General features: G+C 52.0%; 1 protein-coding gene across 1 annotated transcript in view; it reads left to right on the forward strand.

Moving 5' to 3' along the window:
• GRAMD1B (GRAM domain containing 1B) overlaps positions 1–17,768 on the forward strand; it is a 181,508-nt gene that overhangs the window by 119,458 nt on the left and 44,282 nt on the right. The window contains exon 3 of the mRNA XM_022560200.3: positions 10,731–10,941. Coding sequence (XP_022415908.2) covers positions 10,731–10,941 — 211 coding nt within the window. The remainder of the gene's footprint in view (positions 1–10,730; positions 10,942–17,768) is intronic.

A 17,768-nucleotide genomic window follows, 5' to 3' on the forward strand; every position in this document is an offset into this window, starting at 1 on the left:
TTCAGGCATGGAGTCTTGGTTCTATTGCGGGCCCTGGTCTCCATGGAAATGAAAAATAGTGTTTGTCATGCCTGTTCCTGGATTGAATTCCAAACTCTGGGCTGAACAGAAGCTGTAGGAAAGCCAGGGAGGGGGGAGTAGGGTGGATGGAGGCTGCAGCCATTGTGATGAGCGATCTCTCCTTGGCTGGTGTTGGAAAGGCAGGCAACCTTTGCCCGTTCTCCAGCCCTGTCTTCACCCATCACCTCTCTGGACCAAGAACACCAGTAGTAGGGTAACTGATGTTCTTCTGCCTTTCTCCTTGGCCAAACGCTTTCCATGTACCTTGCCCTTTCATGAATAAGTTCATCAACTGAAGTCACTGCTAAGACTTTCCCCACAAGTAATTCCTTCTGGGCTTAAGTAGCTCCCTAATGAGAATGTATCTAGAATGTATCTCGTATGTAAGTAGCTCCCTAATGAGAATGTATCTAGAATGTATCTAGTATGTAAGTAGCTCCCTAATGAGAATGTATCTAGAATGTATCTCGTATGTAAGTAGCTCCCTAATGAGAATGTATCTAGAATGTATCTCGAATGTATCTCGTATGTAAGTAGCTCCCTAATGAGAATGTATCTAGAATGTACCTAGTATGTAAGTAGCTCCCTAATGAGAATGTATCTAGAATGTACCTAGTATGTAAGTAGCTCCCTAATGAGAATGTATCTAGAACGTATCTCATATGTAAGTAGCTCCCTAATGAGAATGTATCTAGAATGTACCTAGTATGTAAGTAGCTCCCTAATGAGAATGTATCTAGAATGTACCTAGTATGTAAGTAGCTCCCTAATGAGAATGTATCTAGAGTGTACCTAGTATGTAAGTAGCTCCCTAATGAGAATGTATCTAGAATGTACCTGGAAGGTGTATCTAGAAGGTGTACCTGGAAGGTGTATCTAGAAGGTGTACCTGGAAGGTGTATCTAGAATGTACCTGGAAGGTGTACCTAGAAGCTGGCTGCAGATGTTTTGGATGGGCTCTGCCACCTTTCATTCCCTTTGTAAGATTTAAAAAAAATAGCTTTCCATAGGTACTTGAACAAGATAGGGAAGGAAGAATGGGTCCGTGGAACTTACTGGCCATAAGAAGTGCCCTGAATTATCTACAGAGATGGAGACCAATGAGGGACACAGTGCAGAGAGAGGGTGGGGCCTGGGCCACGTGGACCCTGTGAACCAATGTTTGGATGACCAGTGGCCAGAGAGTAAGTCTGGAGAATTGTCAGGCTTCCATTTGTAAGGTGTCTCTGCCCATGGTCTGACCTGGCAACAGTCTAGTTCCACCTTCTTGGTTCCAAATTTCAGACAGAGCCTTTCCCTGAACACTGTGTATATTTCACCCAAAGGCCCAACTTGGAAAGCCCCTGGGACATTTCAGCAAGTTACTAGAACAGAAGAGAGGGAGAGAGATGTTCATCTCTGTCTAAATCTTGCTCTTTCAGCAGTGGAGGGAGGCCTGCTCAGTGTCAGGCTCTGCAGTTGCACTGTATGAACTGTGTTAGGAAAGAAAGGCATTATCCCAGGATTCCTCTCCTTCCCTGCCCTTTGCTGAAATGCAACACGATGCTACATCCAGGCCAAAGTGTGGCATGCTGGGACCAGGCTGAGAGAGACCTGCTTTAGCATAAGTTGGGAAGAGAACCTCTATGCCATAAACAAACCAACAAAAAACCCCAGCAACCACAAAAAGGCATCTCTTCAGAAGCTGTCTGGCCCCTTTCTTCAACCAGGTAATCACAGTTTGACACAAAAAGCACAGTTGGCTTTTTCTCCCTAAGAGAAGGAATTGGACCCAATGGCAGAGTTGTTGCCAGGTTTAGATTCTAAGTGATAGGCTCTCAAAGAGTGAGTTCTATACATGGTCACCAGGAGCTCCTCTTAGGAGGAACAAATAGTACATTTTTCCATCCTTTCAAAACCCCACCCCATCCAGTATCCTAAAAAGCATGGGGGGAAAAGCTACTGAGACTTAAACACTGCTGAGCACTCTGTCCAGCTGCCTGTTAACCCCTTGGTGGACAGTCACATCATCTCCCTGGGCCTGTGCTTCCATCCATAACAGTAAGAGGACTCTGACTCTTTCTCTGCAACAATCATCCCTTGGGGACCTGAGACTGTGGTTTTATTTTCATGGGTAAAGGGGGCCAAGACCTGGACCTCCGGGACATCATAACAAGAACTGAAGCAGGCCTGGGAAATTTTTTTTCTAGATGACTTGGTATTTTGCTCTCCAAGGAGGAGGGCCCAAGAGGAATTTGGGGCCCAGCTGGGATTTGTGATCTGGGCTATTTTTCCTCCTCTGCAAAGTTCTGGTTGGGTCTGCCCTTCCCATCTACCGTGCTGTGGATTTATGGGTACGGAGACACTAAGTGACAAGCAGGAATACAGAAAGGGATTGAAAAACAACCATCTTCAGGAAATCCTCGTCAACTCTGAATTTGGAACCAGTTTAGGTGGACAGATCTAATGGAGGCATTTGCAGGAAGCATGTAAATTTCATGCAACTATTATGCAAATACACCTATGGCCATCCTATCTCAGACACTGGAACATGTGCTATGGGAAAATTCAAAGTGGAGCTGGCTAATTTGCATGGATATTTGCAGTGCTATTATAAAGAGCTGAGGAGGATTACTGATGAAACTTCAGAATTGGCATGGGGATGGGGGCGGGCATAGCTAGATAACAGAATAGTCAGCTGTTAGGAATTAGGAAGCGCTTGATATCGGAATCCGCTTTAACTAGATGCTACTAAAGGCAGGGAGGGGAGCGGTGTTTGTAATATGGCTGTGGGCGTGGGATCTAATAATTGTCAGGCTCCTGCACCAAAAGAAGGTGTGCTGAGTCGTAGTATTACATTGAGAACCACACCTTCAAGCCCACTCCCCAGCAGCCCTGGGGTCTCTTCCATTGGCACTTCCTCTGACAAGCTCAACTGACTTTCTGTTACAGCGAGTCCACCCACCCGGTGGACACTGAATAGCTGATGCACTCAAGAGAGTTATAAGCAGGTTTCTGTCATCTGGGGCAGATACGGTCACTGATCCCTTGATCCTTATATGGTTTAGTCTTTGGGAACACTGGTTCTTAAATTTTGGGGTGCATCAGAATGAGCTATGGTGCTTGTTTAAAATGCGGATTCATAAGACCATCCCCCGGAGACTGTCATTTATTGAGTGGGGGTGGGGCTGGGATTTTGCACTTCAAGAGAGCACCCCATGTAGATTTGGTCCCTCCTATGGGAAGTAACGTTTGGGAGCGTTCAAAGCATGTCCATATAACCCTCTGAGGAAGAAGGGCAAGGATAATTATTCCACTTTTTACAGAGAGGAACAAAAACCTTCTCAATAAGAGTAGCTCAGAAATAGTTATTGATCATTATGTATCGGGCACCGCACTGAAGATTTCACTTACGTTATTTCACTTAACACAACAATCCTCTGAGGTAGGTATTATTATCTCTCATTTGTCTGATGAGAAAAATAAGGCTTAGAGGCCGGGGTCACACAGCAAATGGCAAAGCTGGGACTCAACGCTGAGCCTGCTCACACTGCACACTAGCAATTAATCCCGACCCTGCAGGGCCCAAGCAGGCCTTCAGCAAACAAACGTTTCATTTGAAACTGGCTTTCTACATTTCTAATTAAATGCTCTTTCTATTGGGGTGGGGTGCGCTGGAATGTATTAGGCAGTCTTTAAAAAATTACCAGTATGGGGCACTGAAGTTGTGACAGCCGTACGTTTGATCATCCAGGTCATGGCAGAGCTGGGCTCAGGGCGAACCATAGAGTGAACATGAAGTGTCCTGGGGTGGGAAGGAGGGGGTCTGATTTGGAATGAGCCAGGGCCGGAACCCACAGTGGCCTGAGAGCCAGAAAGGAGCCTCTGGGGGTGGGGCGACAGGTACGTATCTTGCAATCCCTGGGGCAGAAACAGTTAACTTTGCTGCAAGCAAACAAGTTAACTTAAATGAGGAGCACTGGGGGGGCTTCCCTGGTGGCGCAGTGCTTAAGAATCCGCCTGCCAATGCAGGGGACACGGGTTCGTGCCCCGGTCAGGGAAGATCCCACATGCCACGGAGCAACTAAGGCCGCAAGCCACAGCTACTGAGTCCGCATACCTAGAGCCCGCGAGCCACAACTACTGAGCCCCGCGTGCCACAACTACTGAAGCCCATGCGCCTAGAGCCCGTGCTCCACAGCAAGAGAAGCCACCGCAATGAGAAGCCTGTGCACGGCAACGAAAAGTAGCCCCCACTCGCCACAACTAGAGAATGCCTGCGCGCAGCAACAAAGACCCGACACAGAACCAAAAATAAATAAATAAATAAAATTTATTTAAAAAAAAAAATGAAGAGCACTGGGACACCAGCTGACTACCCAGCTCTGCTCGGGGGTCTGAAACTGTGTGGGTGGCTGATCAGGGAGCTTGCAGGACTACACAGGCAGAAGGATGGGAACAGAAGGCCAAGCAGACCGGGGCCGTGGCTCCCACGTCTCGAGTGGGGGTGGGAGATGCGGCCAGGAGGGTCGCCACAGAAAGCCCAAGAGCCTTGGTCCTCTTTCCATGTGCCCCTGTTTCTCAGGGACTTTAGCCAGACCTAACTATGGGAAGCAGGATCAAACTGTAGCATGAGGTACTGTGGTCAGACTTAAGGAAGCACTGTTTGTTAGCAAAGTAACCAGGGGAGGAGTGACATAGTCTTTAATGGAGGTTTTAAAATAGGAGAGATGGTGGACTTCCCTGGCGGTCCAGTGGTTAAGACTTCGCTTTCCACTGCAGGGGGTCCGGGTTTGATCTCTGGTCAGGAAGCTAAGATCCTACATGCCTCGTGGCCAAAAACACCAAAAAACATAAAACAGAAGCAACATTGTAACAAATTCAATAAAGACTTTAAAAATGGTCCGTATCGGACTTCCCTGGTGGCGCAGTGGTTAAGAATCTGCCTGCCGATGCAGGGGACACAGGTTCCAGCCCTGGTCCGGGAAGATCCCACATGCCGCAGAGCAACTAAGCCCGTGCGCCACAACTACTGAGCCTGTGCTCTAGAGCCCGCGAGCCACAACTACTGAGCCCGCGTGCCACAACTACTGAAGCCCGCGCCTAGAGCCCATGCTCTGCAACAAGAGAAGCCACTGCAATGAGAAGCCCACGCACCACAGTGAAGAGTAGCCCCCGCTCGCCGCAGCTAGAGAAAGCCCACGCGCAGCAATGAAGAGCCAACGCAGCCAAAAACAAATTTATAAAATAAAAAAAAATGGTCTGTATCAAAAAAAAAAAAAGTAATAAAATAAAATAGGAGAGACGGGAAGTGAGTGAATGACCTCTGGGCCCCCTGCAGTGGGTTGACGGTGGTTGGGGTGTTTCAGCTGACCTGTTACTGGGGAGAGTTGATGAGGACAAGAATCTCTTAAGCAGTCGCTCAAGTATGTTATGCTTCAAAAACACACAGTTCCTTGTGCTGCTCTGTGTACTCCATGCTATCTTAGGCCTTCATACCTTTGTTCCTGCTGTTGTTTTGGCTTTTGTGGGTTGTCTTTTTTTTCTTTCAGGAACAGTCTCTTCCCTCCTACTACCACACCCTTCACCTGGCTCACTCTGACACATTTTTCAGGACCCAGCTTAAGTCTCAAGGGCCGTATCTTCAAGGAAGCCTTTCTTGACCTCTGACTGAGATCCCTTTCCTCTCTCCTGTCACACCACTTGTTGCTTATATTAAGATGAGAAGAATACGTGTCTGGCTCTTCCGGATGATAACGTCCCAAGCACAAGGATCCTTTTGACTCATCAGTATGAACTTGAACGCCTGGTATTATGCCAGGTGCTCAGTAAGTGTTTGTGGAACAGAAGATCCAGATGTGCAGTCCTATCCCCTTGGCCAGGCACTTAACCTTTAACCTCTGTTTCTCAGGTTTTTTATATGTGAAGTTAAGAGTTGGCTATGTTAATTCTGAAATCTGAAGGAGGGGGGGGGTCTTACTCCAATAGCCCTTCCAAAATCCGTGTCTTCCTTTCTTTCTACAGCAAACCTAAGGTCATTTTTAGCTTTAAAATCCAAGGATTTTGAAATATAATGTAATACTATTGTTAATAAGGGTGGCAGGATCAGATTAATGGCACACATTGTAGAGTTTGTTGAAAAAACAGTGTTACAGGTTATGAGATTCATAAGAATTGGTTTTATTTGCTCAGCAGGACATCCGAATCTGTAGGATGATGGAGTGCCTTTTAAAAGAGTTTTAGGGGGAATTCCCTGGCGGTCCAGTGGTAAGTACTCGGCACTTTTACTGCCGAGGGCCGGGTTCCATCCCTGGTCGGGGAACTAAGATCCCACAAGCCGCACAGCGTGGCCAAAGGGAAAAATAATAAATAAAAAAGCTTAGTAAAAGTAAGAGTTTTAGGAATCGAACGAGTCTAGCTGTGATTTTGCCGAGTTAGGACTGTAGTAGCTCCTAACATTTCTTCTTGTTTAGCGAAGGATCAGAGGGGAGGTGGAGCATGGGGTGGGGCATGAGGGCAATACTTGGGCTTAGTCTTGAGTGTAAGTGTTGGGTGGGAAAGACTGATAAAACGTGCAAGAGTGACGGAGCGTGGCAGGGGATCCGTGAATAGGCCTTGATTGATGGCGGAGGCCGAGTGTGTCCTGGGAGAAGTAGCCAAGCCGGAGCTTTCAAAGGCAGCTTGGAGTTGACAGTTGGGGAACTTCTGTATCATAGTTTGGAGTTCAGATTTTATTCCAGGGAGATAGAAAAGCATAGAGAGCTTTAACCAGGGGCAGAGGAGGGCCAAAAATGACCCATTTACTTTTTGTGGAAAGTTCATTTTGACAGTGAAATAGAGAATGGATTGAAGGCTAGAGGCCGAAAGTTGATTCCTTCTTTCTTTCCATCCGTTCAACTCCCCATCAATCCTGTTCCTCTATCCTCCTGTCTCGTCACCCAGCAAACAGACATTACTGAGCGCTTGGTTCTGGGAACAAGCTCTATAATCAGATAGGCCTACGTTTGATTAGGCCTCTCCAGCCACTTACCCATGTGTGTGACTCTGGGCAAACTACTTAATCTGTCAGTCGTTCAATTTAGCACCTGAAAAACAGGACTGGTAATAATCCATTAATACTTCACAGGTTGGTTGGGAAGATTAAATGAGAGACTGCCTTAATAAATGCTTGCCACTGTGCCAGGAATTCATAAGCACGGCTAAACTTTTAGCTATTTGTATTAATATTAGCAGGTTGGAGGTGCAGATTTGGGAGCTGTCGTGATCCTGGGGGTTGTTAAAGCCGTGGGTGTGCACTAGAATGAGACTCGCTTCAGGCGTTAGCTGAGCTCATACTACTTACAGAGCGTCCCGTTGAGCAGGGAGGAGGCTCAGAGGCGTGCACCCAGGAGTGTGAAGGTCTTCACTTTAACACCAGTGAGGTGTTAAACACCAAAGTGTTAAATGCTTTGGTCAGTTCAGTGGTGGAGATTTACAGAAGCTTTTTGGAGAAGGTGGGGTTTGAAATGGGTCTTAAAGGATGAACAGGACTCCACTGGGTACATATGAAGGGAGAGAGCGCTTCACGCACAAGTGGTGAGCCGTTGGGGAGGTAGGGGGCAGGGGAAGAAGAATGTGTATTAAGAAAACCAGGGGAAGATAAGTAGGGCGAGAAGATGGGCACCCTATGAGCGAGTACAAGGAGAAAGTATTGAGATCTAGGGAAGCGTCAAATTATTTTCAGTAGAGAGCTTTGAATTCTATTCTGAGGATTTTGGACTTTAATAGGAATGCTAGTAGGGGGCAGAAAGATAGTATCAGGCTTTTATTTAGAAAGATTCAAGGACAAAGGTGTGAATGGGCACGAAAGAGGAAAGGAGAGGAGAAAACTACTTAGAAGGTTATTAGAAAAGTCTAGGCCGGAGGCGTTTAGAGCTTGAACTCGAGCCCTGGGGGTGGAAGGGAAGGATGGGTTATGGGAGCTTTAGGGAAATGGAATTGATGGGATTCAGTGGCTCACTTTTTGTGGGGTGAGATGCAAGAGATGGGTTTGCAGCTTGAGAGACTAGGAAATGAGGATGCCATGGAGATTGGGCAGTAGTGGGAGGCGGCTTGGGAGGAAAGACGGCAAACTCAGTTTGGAGCATCTGAGGTGCTCGTGAGACATGTTTGGAGGAAATATCACGGTGGCAACGGGTTGCTGGGCTGAAGCTAACAGGACCAGAAGCAGGTAGAGGAGTCCTCTGCTTCCAGGCATAGTTGAAGTCATGGAAAACAGGAAATGGCTCAGGTGGTGAAGGGCCCACCTTTGGGGAAGGACTAAATTTCAGATGGAGGTACAAGGGAGGAGCCAGCTACTGAGACAGCAAGAGGAATAGGAGAGAGAGGTGTGCGTCATCAGGGAGAAGGGGAGAGATTTTCAAGAGCAACACAAATCTACAGCCTTATAAGCACAGAGAGGAAAATGGCACGTGATAGTATAAGTTGTCTGTTGACTGAGGTGTTGAAAGCAGAGTTTTTGGTACCTGTCGGGTGGCACATGGAGGGTCAGCTGATGTGGGGTCACTAGGCGAGGAGAACATCTCCTAGACACGTCGACCACGAGCGCCGGAGATTCATGCGGTTTTGGGTAGTTGGGGTGAGTTTCCTCCCGGTTGGGATTTTTTGCCTACCCTTTGCTCGAATCTTTCCTCAACAGGCAGTTTTCTCAGGGATTCAGAGTTTGAGGAGGGATAAAGGGAGCTCCTTTCTATTCCTGGGTCTGGAATCACCATGTGAGGATGTCCCTTATCTCGGGAAAAGACAGGAGCCCAGCTGTGCGTTCGCGTGTCCGAGACAGGCGTGCACTTGGTGTCATCCACACCCTTGCTCTCGCTTCTCTGAGCAAACTAGTTGAGGTGAGGGGCAGAGGTCCTGGCTGTTCTTCCAGTGAAACAGTGCCAGGAGACGGTTTCAGCCCTGGAGTGTTTGGCCGTGGGTTGCGATTGGCCCGAGAGAGGGGGCGGGGCTGCCCCCAGAGAGGCGAGCGCCTGATTCTGCTCCTCGGACCGTCCCGAGGCCCCCAGCCCCCACTCCCGGACGGGGCCCAGGAGCCACTTGCTGCTCTTCTAAGGCCCAGCTCTTCCAACCGAGGGAGAAGAACGTAATTTCCTTTGTCCGGGGTTTGGCTGGAGACGGTAGTGGACGAGTTCAGAAGTCGGAGAGGATGAGGGTGTTGGCGGTGGGGTGAGAACTTGAAGAGCCGCTTTCTAAATCACAGTTGTTGTTGGTATTATAACTGAGTTTCCACATTCAAATTCTGTTTGGGGATAAAGCAAAACATTCGGCCTTAGTGTCCCCATACGCCCTCTGGTCACATTTGGCTTCCTTTACTCTGGTCTCCTTTTGTTTCTTCTCTCCATCAGTTTCCTTCCAAAAGTCAGAGGCCTGCCCTCGCTCCACTGCTGCCCTCCTCCCGCACTTGCTGGTTTGGGCCTTTGGGCTTCCTTCCTTTTCTCTCCGCCAAGGATCCCCAGGTGGAAGGTTCTGCTGAAGGGGGCGTGGTTTTCATTGCAGATGGGGCCAGTGGGACATCTGAGGTTGCAGCTGGATCTTCATGCAAATGGCAGTGTTCCCCGCCCTGCACTCCACTGGCTGAGGGAAGGTGGGGATGCAGCTTCCCAGGGTGCTTCCTGGGGCCCTGACAGCCTCGCATCCATCCGGCTGTGCCCAGAGCCCCGAGCCTGCCCTGACTGCCCTGTGCCAGGCCTTGGGCTTTTCACCCCCTCCCCTCGTGCTGCTTTGGCTTTCCAGTCTCACGTGGGCTTTCCTTCCCGTTTCCCGTCTCTTTCCTCCATAACCTTTCCTTCCCCCGTCTCTTTCCTTCCTCCATTCTCTCAGAGCAAAGCAAACACCTGTTAGAACTTAACTGCACTTAATTTTCCTCTCCTCTTCCTTTCTTCATCTCCTCTAGTCCATTAAGAACACAAGCTAAATATTTACACAGTTTTATAAGCCTTGAGGTGAGGGGATTTGGTACGGTGAGATGTACAAGGTACCTTTTGCAAGTGAATTCTAAGCCCTCTGTGATCAGAGGACACTTGATTCTCTTTGCCATGCACTGGTCTTCATTTTAAAGATAGGAATTATGGCACTTGTCATTACTACCTTGGTGGAATGATTTAAGGACCCAGTGAAATAATATGTTGTGAATGCTTTGGAAAGTGGGATTATTTTTGTTATTTTTATGGGCAAATATCTCCAAAACCAAATGTAGAAGCTGGATTTTGCAGCATGTATAAAATGAGCTGATAGTACTGATCTCACCTCTGATGAGCCTTTCAGATCTTAAATTCCGTGTTCCCTAGACAGTTCTTGGCATATAATGGGGGAGGGGCGGGGGTGTCCTGACAGTATCTGGTGGATGGATGGACAGACAGATGGTCGGATGGATGGCTGGGTGAAAGAATCTCTCCATGTCTAATTGCCCTACTTACCCCTTCCTATTGCTATTTCCATTTCACGTGGACACCACCGCCCCCTCCTGGCCAGCAGCAGTATTATGGTGCAGCAAGTCCATAGCTGGGCCCTTTGCTCCCTATTTCTCCCCAGCCCCGAACCCTGGCTCCCTGAGCTGGCTCGTTGGGACCCGTCTTTGGCCTTCAGTCACTGACTGCTTGTTTCTCCTCCCCCTCCCTCTCCACCCCGCCCCCTCTCTCTGTCTGCCCCTGCAGCACTGCCAGTAACTCCAACCGCAGCACGCCGGCCTGCTCCCCCATCCTCCGGAAGCGGTCTCGCTCGCCACCCCCTCAGAACCCGGACGGAGACAGCATGGTGGAGAAGGGCTCAGACCACTCCTCGGACAAGTCCCCGTCCACGCCGGAGCAGGGCGTGCAGCGCAGCTGCCCCTCGCAGTCCGGCCGCAGCGGTGGCAAGAACTCCAAGGTGAGCCAGACCCCGCCGGGGACTCTGTCCTTGCCCATTGGCTGGCTGCAGGGAAGCTGGCATTGGGGGGACAGTGAGGCAGAGAACCCCGTCATCCAGGGACCTGACGTGAGTGACCGGCCCCTAGTGTCCCAGAGATAGCCTTGATTCAGTGAGGTGAGGCGGGGCCGGCAGGGGAGAGAGACCCTAGCTAAATTTTACCATCTCAGCTAAGTACTCCGAGAGGGCCCCGGGAGCTGGAAAAATGACTCCGCAATGACCGTTATCTCTCTTTAGGGGCTAGGGAGCCTCACGGGCCTTGAGACTTGGAGGAGAGGTGCTCTGGGGGTCAGGAGGGGTCATCTGTTTAGCCCTGCTACCTTTTCCAAATTTGGGGTAGAAGGGAAAATTATTTGGGACAACTGTAGTGCCAGGAAGGGAGTCCTCAGGGAAGGTTGCGGAATGCCGTTTTAACCTCCGCCCTGGCCACCACCCTGCCTGACCTTTGGTAATAACCTACTTGGTACTCATCTGGCCAAGAGGACGGTGACAGGGCTCTCCATCCCTCCCAAGTGTGTCAGAGTTGCCACCTGAGCCCCGGGCCTTTGCCTAAGGAGGGGCATAAAATAAGCCCTGGGTACCTGGCTACTTATGGTTCCCAGAGACTTTCTTCTCCCCCACCCCCTTAGTCCTTTGGGAAGCAGGATATGTCTTTGCCTAGATGCTCCTTTAAAAGCTTCTCTTACCTGCTGGACTCACAGGCCCTGGGAAGGGGAGGGGACCCCGGGAGGCTCGGGAGCTGGCTTCCCACCTGAATTTGTCGTTTGATTTCTTGTTCTTCCTCTTCTTCCCCCCCCCCCCATCTCCCAAATACCTTCTTTGCATGCATGGTCTTAGTCTCACAAGCGCCTCTCAAAAGTAAGCCATCTTTTGTCTCTGTCTTTGGTCTCCCCTCCGGTGTTGGATTGTCTGTAGTGCTCCGCACCCCTCCCTCTTCCTCGCCCATCTTGGCCCATGCGTCTCGCTTGGCCCCTTTCCCAGAAGGGCCGGCCCCACTGCCCCTGGCAGGCTGGCTGAGGTCACTGAGCGGACCATTCCCACTGCACCCGGAGTCGGAGACCAGACCCGCCCCCCACCCCCGTGTCTCTGCCTGCGCCCCAAACACTGCCTCGGCTGGGCGTCTGTTCCCTACTTTCCTGGTGCCATCTAGAAGCAGAGTCCTGCCAGGGCTTAGTTTCATTCCTTTGGGGAAGGGAGCCCCCCCGCCCCCCCCACCCCGTGATCTGGTGGGGCTGCAGGTCCTGATACCCCCTTGTACCTGCTCTGGTGGGCGATTCCTGATTCCCCAGGCCAGCTGATTGAGGGTCACGAATTCCCTTACACGAGTTCCCTGGTGCAGTAGAGCGACCCCAGGAGCTCGCCCTGGCCCGCTCCTTCCCTCCGCTTGCCCGCTGAGAGCTGCTCAGCCTGAGCGCCCCTTAATGCTTCCACCCACCATCCAGCCTGGGGCTCGTGGTGTTCTTAGGATCCTGGCTGGTGATCAGAGGAGAAGTCTTCTCTCACAGGGCGTGGCACCAGCCCCGGGAGGTCGTGGACGTTGAGAGTTGTCCCTGCTCAGGCCCTGCACAGATGCAACCAGGTCAGGGAGCCCGTGCCAGAGTCTGCCCAGGACCCCAGGATTTCAGAGGCCTGAGGAGAACTTGGAGGGAATGGAGGGTGAATAATAGGTGTTTTACAACAGTAGCGGGGCTCAGGAAATGATACCCACGGGGAAGGGGGTGGCTACAGCCTGAAGAAGAGAGAGCTGGGGGGGGGTGACTTAATCATAGTCTCAAGCCTCTGTAAGGGTTTTGGGGAGGAGCAGGGTTCAACAGCTGTTCTGGTTACTGAGGGATGAGCGAGTGGCTACAGGGCTAATCCTACAGTCTGTGACCTTCAGGCTAAAAACTCATCTTAGCTCTGAGGATTTTAAACCACCAGCTGCTGGCTGTGGGCAGGGCAGGAGGAGCTCTGCCTGCCCCGAGGAGGCCCCCAGGAGTCCGCTGTGGGTTCGGGGGGCTCGGCAGGTGCAGGCCTTTTGGGGACGGGGTTTGGAGATGACCTCCGTCAGCCCCTCCTGAGCCCCTCATGCCTCTGGCTGGGGAGAGGGCAGATGCGGCGGGACAGGGCATCCAGTTATTCCATGTCTCTGCCTCTGCCCACAGTGTTTACGCACTTTTCCATCCTAAGGTCAAGCTCTAAGCTTCCTTACCCTCTTACCCCTGTGCCTAGCAAGGCCCTCAGTGAGCAGAGCAATACTTATCTATGGTCTACAGCACGGAATTCAGCACTTAACGGAGCGCCTCTTTTGGTCAGGTGATGGGTTGAGGGGAGTAGCCAATGGTGAGGATTTTTTAAAAACCCTAAATGGTAGGTCTTCCGTAAGAAAGGAGTATGAAGACCAGGTTCCCACCCCCAGGCAGCGTCTAGCCTGGGAAGGGAGATAAGAAACACAGATTATCCTGATTATTTGTGTCCAGATTATCCACAAACCTAACCTGACCTTCAGAACCACATGAGCAGTTGGGATGCTCCATGAAGTCGGAGGCAGGAGAGCTCACGTCGGAGGCGGGGAGCGGGTGCACGGAACCAGGCTGGAACTCCCAGTGGGATTGTGGAGGGGCAGAACGAGGCATCAGGAAGAGACCAAGAGCTGAGCGTGAGCCCAGAGTGCACCTCAACCCCTTTGCTAAGGAGCTGAAGAGGGAGGTGACTGGTGGGGTCCAGGTTTTCTTTCCCCACGAAGAGCTTGGGTGAGGCGGTGCCTGAACCCATCAGCCACAGACTGAGGTCCCATCCTCTCCCCAGCCGTGACCATCGTCACCGACCGACAGCATAGCAGTTAACAAGGACTGACTTGTGGCGGGGAGGGCGGCCTGCCACCCCAGGCGGACGTGGGGGCAGCCGTGGTTGGTATGGGAAGTGTGCGTGCGGGACAGAGAAGACACACGAGGACCAGTGTAGGAATTAGGCTCTGCGCGGTCAGGGGCCGGAGCAGGGAGCGAGGGAGAGCTGCAGGGGTGAGGTGAGCAGAGGGAGGGGAGTCTTGTGGTGGGGATACCCCTCGCCCGGTGGAGCCTTTTCTCAGGTTGACCGAATGCAACCACAGCGAGGGGTCTGGTGGCCAGAGCTACTGCCACTGTTCTCACAGCCAGGCCACCTTGCTCCCTGCATCCTGTGCGCTAGAGGAGGTGACCTCATATTTTTCAGGCCGGCTGGAGAGTGCCGCCACTTCTCCCTGAAGCCAGGCCTCGCTCACAGTGTCTGCCTGCCCTTCTCTCGCGCCCCCATTTCCTCGTGTGTTAGTACACTGGGGTTGGACGAGGTAGCTGGTGAGGCCCTGCTCCTGTGACTCTGCAGCTGTCCTGCTGAGGCGGGCCCTGCCCCGGCCAGCCCTGCCGAGAGCCCTGGGCTAGACGTCAAGGCCCAGGTCTATTCCAGGACCCCTTAGTTTGTGCCACCGCCCAGCTTTCGCTCTGTAGTGCTGGCTTGTGGCCGCCAGGGGGAGCCCGCAGCCGTTTCCTGCTCCGCCAGCTCTGGAACCGGGCGCTGCGGTGCCGGGAGCCCAGGCAGGTCCTTGCTTGGCCCCCGCGTTGTGCCTCCCCGCGCTGGGTGTACGGTGTCGTGGGCTCTGTGGCTCTGGCACGCCTTTTCCCCTTTGACTCTCTCCCTGTTGTTCAATCCTAATTTTTGTGGTTTTCTTTCCAGTATGACAGACTTAACCTGATCAAAGTAAGAAATTGTTCTTTCCCCCCAACTCCTCTAACTAGCGCTCCTCCGTCCCTCCTCTGCCCACACCCCATCTTCCAGAGTCCCGGGCCTTTGCACTGGGGGGATGTGTAAGGAACTTGTCTGTTTCCAGGGGCCTTGGAGTCCCATAGGTGCTTGCTCCTCAGACCTCGGCGAGGAGTTTAGAAACCTGCTCAGCTCAGCCCTGTCCCAGCAGCTCTGCCTTTGGGCGGTTTTCCTGACTCCGTCCTCCCGCTTTGCCCAAATCCACTTATCACCTGTCAGAAAGCCCTGGCCCCACTCCCTCGTTCTGTTCTTCCCTTGCCTCTGGCCCTCTCTGCACAGGAGGACATTTTCGAGAACCCACCAGGACAGAGACTTCACGAGTGCCACTGGACACCCCTCTCACCCTCCGGGGCCACCGCTCCCTGGCCTCCCTGCCCCGTGAGCTGGCCCCTTCCGGTCCAGCAGCTCCTCCAGGACTCAGTCCTGGAAAGCGGAGCCACGGAGATCAAACTGAGTTCAGGGAGACTCACACCCACATGGCTGTTCCCAGGGGCTGCCGTGGATTTGGCCGGAGGGCTGGACACCCTCAGTGGTGATGGGTAACAGGCTGCCCACAGAGCGCTGGATCGGGGCAGAGTCTCAGGCTGAGGGACAGAAGTCCTCGCTCTGTGTGTCTGACATTGCAGTACTTGTGAACACGTATTTACACAAGCAAGTAACACACACAAAGGTATCACACAGCTAGTCAGAGGTGGGCCCAGGTTCCCTGGTGCAGGCTCTTTGTCACTCTGAAGCTCTTTTTCCGAACAGATTCAGAAGGGCCGTGCATCTGTGCGGCAGTGCACGAAACTCTCCTTCTTCCATTCACTCGAGTTAGGAGGGGGAGCCTAAGTAAAGGATCAAATTCCTGCTGCCCCCTTTCCTCCGAGGGTCTCACGTGGAGGCCAGGATGGTGAGGTGAGCAGCTGGGGGCGGGTACAGAGAGTTTTCTCAGCCGTGAAGCAGGTGTCTGATGACCTGGCTTTGGTTTGATGAAACGCAGGCGAACTGCGGGTGCTTGAGGCCGGCAGCTCCTAGAGCGTGCTTTTCCACTATTGAGAGAGGTGTTTTCATGGATACCTGTACAGCCTCGTGCCCTATGATCTCAGAATGAGGACCCAAGAATTAAGATGTTCTAAGGCGCAGGGTAGAGTCCGCTGCAGCCTCCTTGCCCCATCCACGCTCCTCCAGAATGACTAGAGGCTAACTTTCAGTCCACGATTCCCATTCTCCCTCGGTGGTGGGATAGTTGGCTTTGAATATTTGGATTTGGGCCCTTACCTGCTAGGCCCTCTGGATTGGAGGAGAAGATGAGGCTGTGGTGGGAATATGTGACTTCCGGATGGGGCCGTGGTGACAGCCTCTGTTGGGAAGCGACCAAGGAGAGCATCTTGCAGAGGAGGATGGAGCGCCTGCCTTGCCACCTGCCCCCTGGCCAGTGAGATAGGGTGTGAGGTTGAAACAAAGCCACTCAGAGGCAGCACCACCCACGCCTGTCCTTCGTCTGCTGACACGCTTCCTCTTCAGAGTGAAGGTGAAGGTCTCTACAGAGTTCTTCCGGATGGGAGAGCCAGCGAGGGGGGCGATCGCACGCCCAGGCCTTCGCCACTGCAGTCACCCTCACCCTCTCCAGACACCGCACAGCAGACCTCCTGAGCCCACGCCTGCCTTCTTCCCTTAGGAGTAGGGACCCTGTAAGACCAGGTGGGCGGGATAAAGGTTGCTAAGTGTGCCCACGATCCACACCTCTGCGTATGCAGCCATAGCTCGGAGAGCCTGCCGTTGGGTTCCAGGCCACCACAGTGAAGCAAACGTTACAATAAAGCAAGTCACGTGGATATTTTGATTTTCCAGAACACGTGAAAGTTATGTTTACACTGTGCTGTAGTCTGTCAAGTATACAATAGCATTATGTCTAAAAAAAGCAGTGTACACTTAAATTATCATTAAAAATACAATTTTAAATTAACTGAAAAATAATGGATGCTCTTGGGAAAATGGTGTCAATAGACTTGCTTGACACCCTATCGCCACAAACCTTCGGTTTGTAAAAAATGCAATGTCTATGAAGCGTAGTAAAACGAGGTGTGCCTATAGTTAAGATGTGGACCAGTAGGCAAAGCTTCCTTCTACCCAGTGATTCTCCTCCTGAATTATACACCCTTGGCAAGCATTTTAAAACTGAAAATACGCCAGCCCCAGTCTACCCAATCTAAACCTGTTGGGTCAGCCCCTGAAGAGATGGGGCAGGGGTGTGCGTGAGCGAGTGTGTGTGTGTGTGTGTCTGTCTGTCTCTATCTGCTTGTCTTTCTGTCTGTCTTCCAAGTGGGATGTGTATGTATAAAGGACTCCTGGCCAGTGAGATGGGAGATAGACTAGGCCATCCCTCCTCTTAGCCATCCCTCCTCTTTCCCTAAAAATCTTTGTTACCTTTGCTCAGGGCTGGGAATGGAGAGCACCTGAATTCTGGAGTCGGGACGGACCAGGGTTTGTTGGTATTGAATTTTAACCCCATGAAGTCGGGAAGGACCTTTAGCAATTATGTGCTTCAGCCTTCCCCCCAACACACAGCCCCCAACCACTCCTTGGCCACTGTCACTTACATGATCAGCCAGTTGGGCAGAAGGAGGAATTTACTGAGTTGGAGGGAAGTTTCTAGGCAGTCCCTTGACTCCCCGACACCAGAGGGTCCCACCCTGCCTTGCAGGGGGGCCGACTTGGGTGGACGGCTGTGTTGGTCTCCATGGGTACTTTGCTTCTGATCAGGGCCCATTGGGGACTGGGTCTCGGATGCCTGCAGTGCATCCCTCGCCCCCATCAGAAGAACCTTGTGATGGGGCCTGCTCCCTTCCGGCCGAGCTCTAGCTGGTGCTGCACTGCCTGCCATCCCAGCCGCGGGGGCTTCCAGCATGGACCGCTCCCTGGGCCTCCTTTCGGGAGCTGTCTTGAGAAAGGAGGACCCCCACCCCGAGCAACAACACGGGGAGCCTTCAGCTGCCTTGGGGTTCCTCCTCCCCGCCCGCCCTCCGCTGTCT

This window comes from Delphinapterus leucas, chromosome 7 (genome assembly GCF_059928025.1).
Source record: "Delphinapterus leucas isolate spDelLeu-1000000601 "Yukka" chromosome 7, BTC_Dleu_Yukka2, whole genome shotgun sequence".
Lineage (NCBI taxonomy): Eukaryota > Metazoa > Chordata > Mammalia > Artiodactyla > Monodontidae > Delphinapterus > Delphinapterus leucas.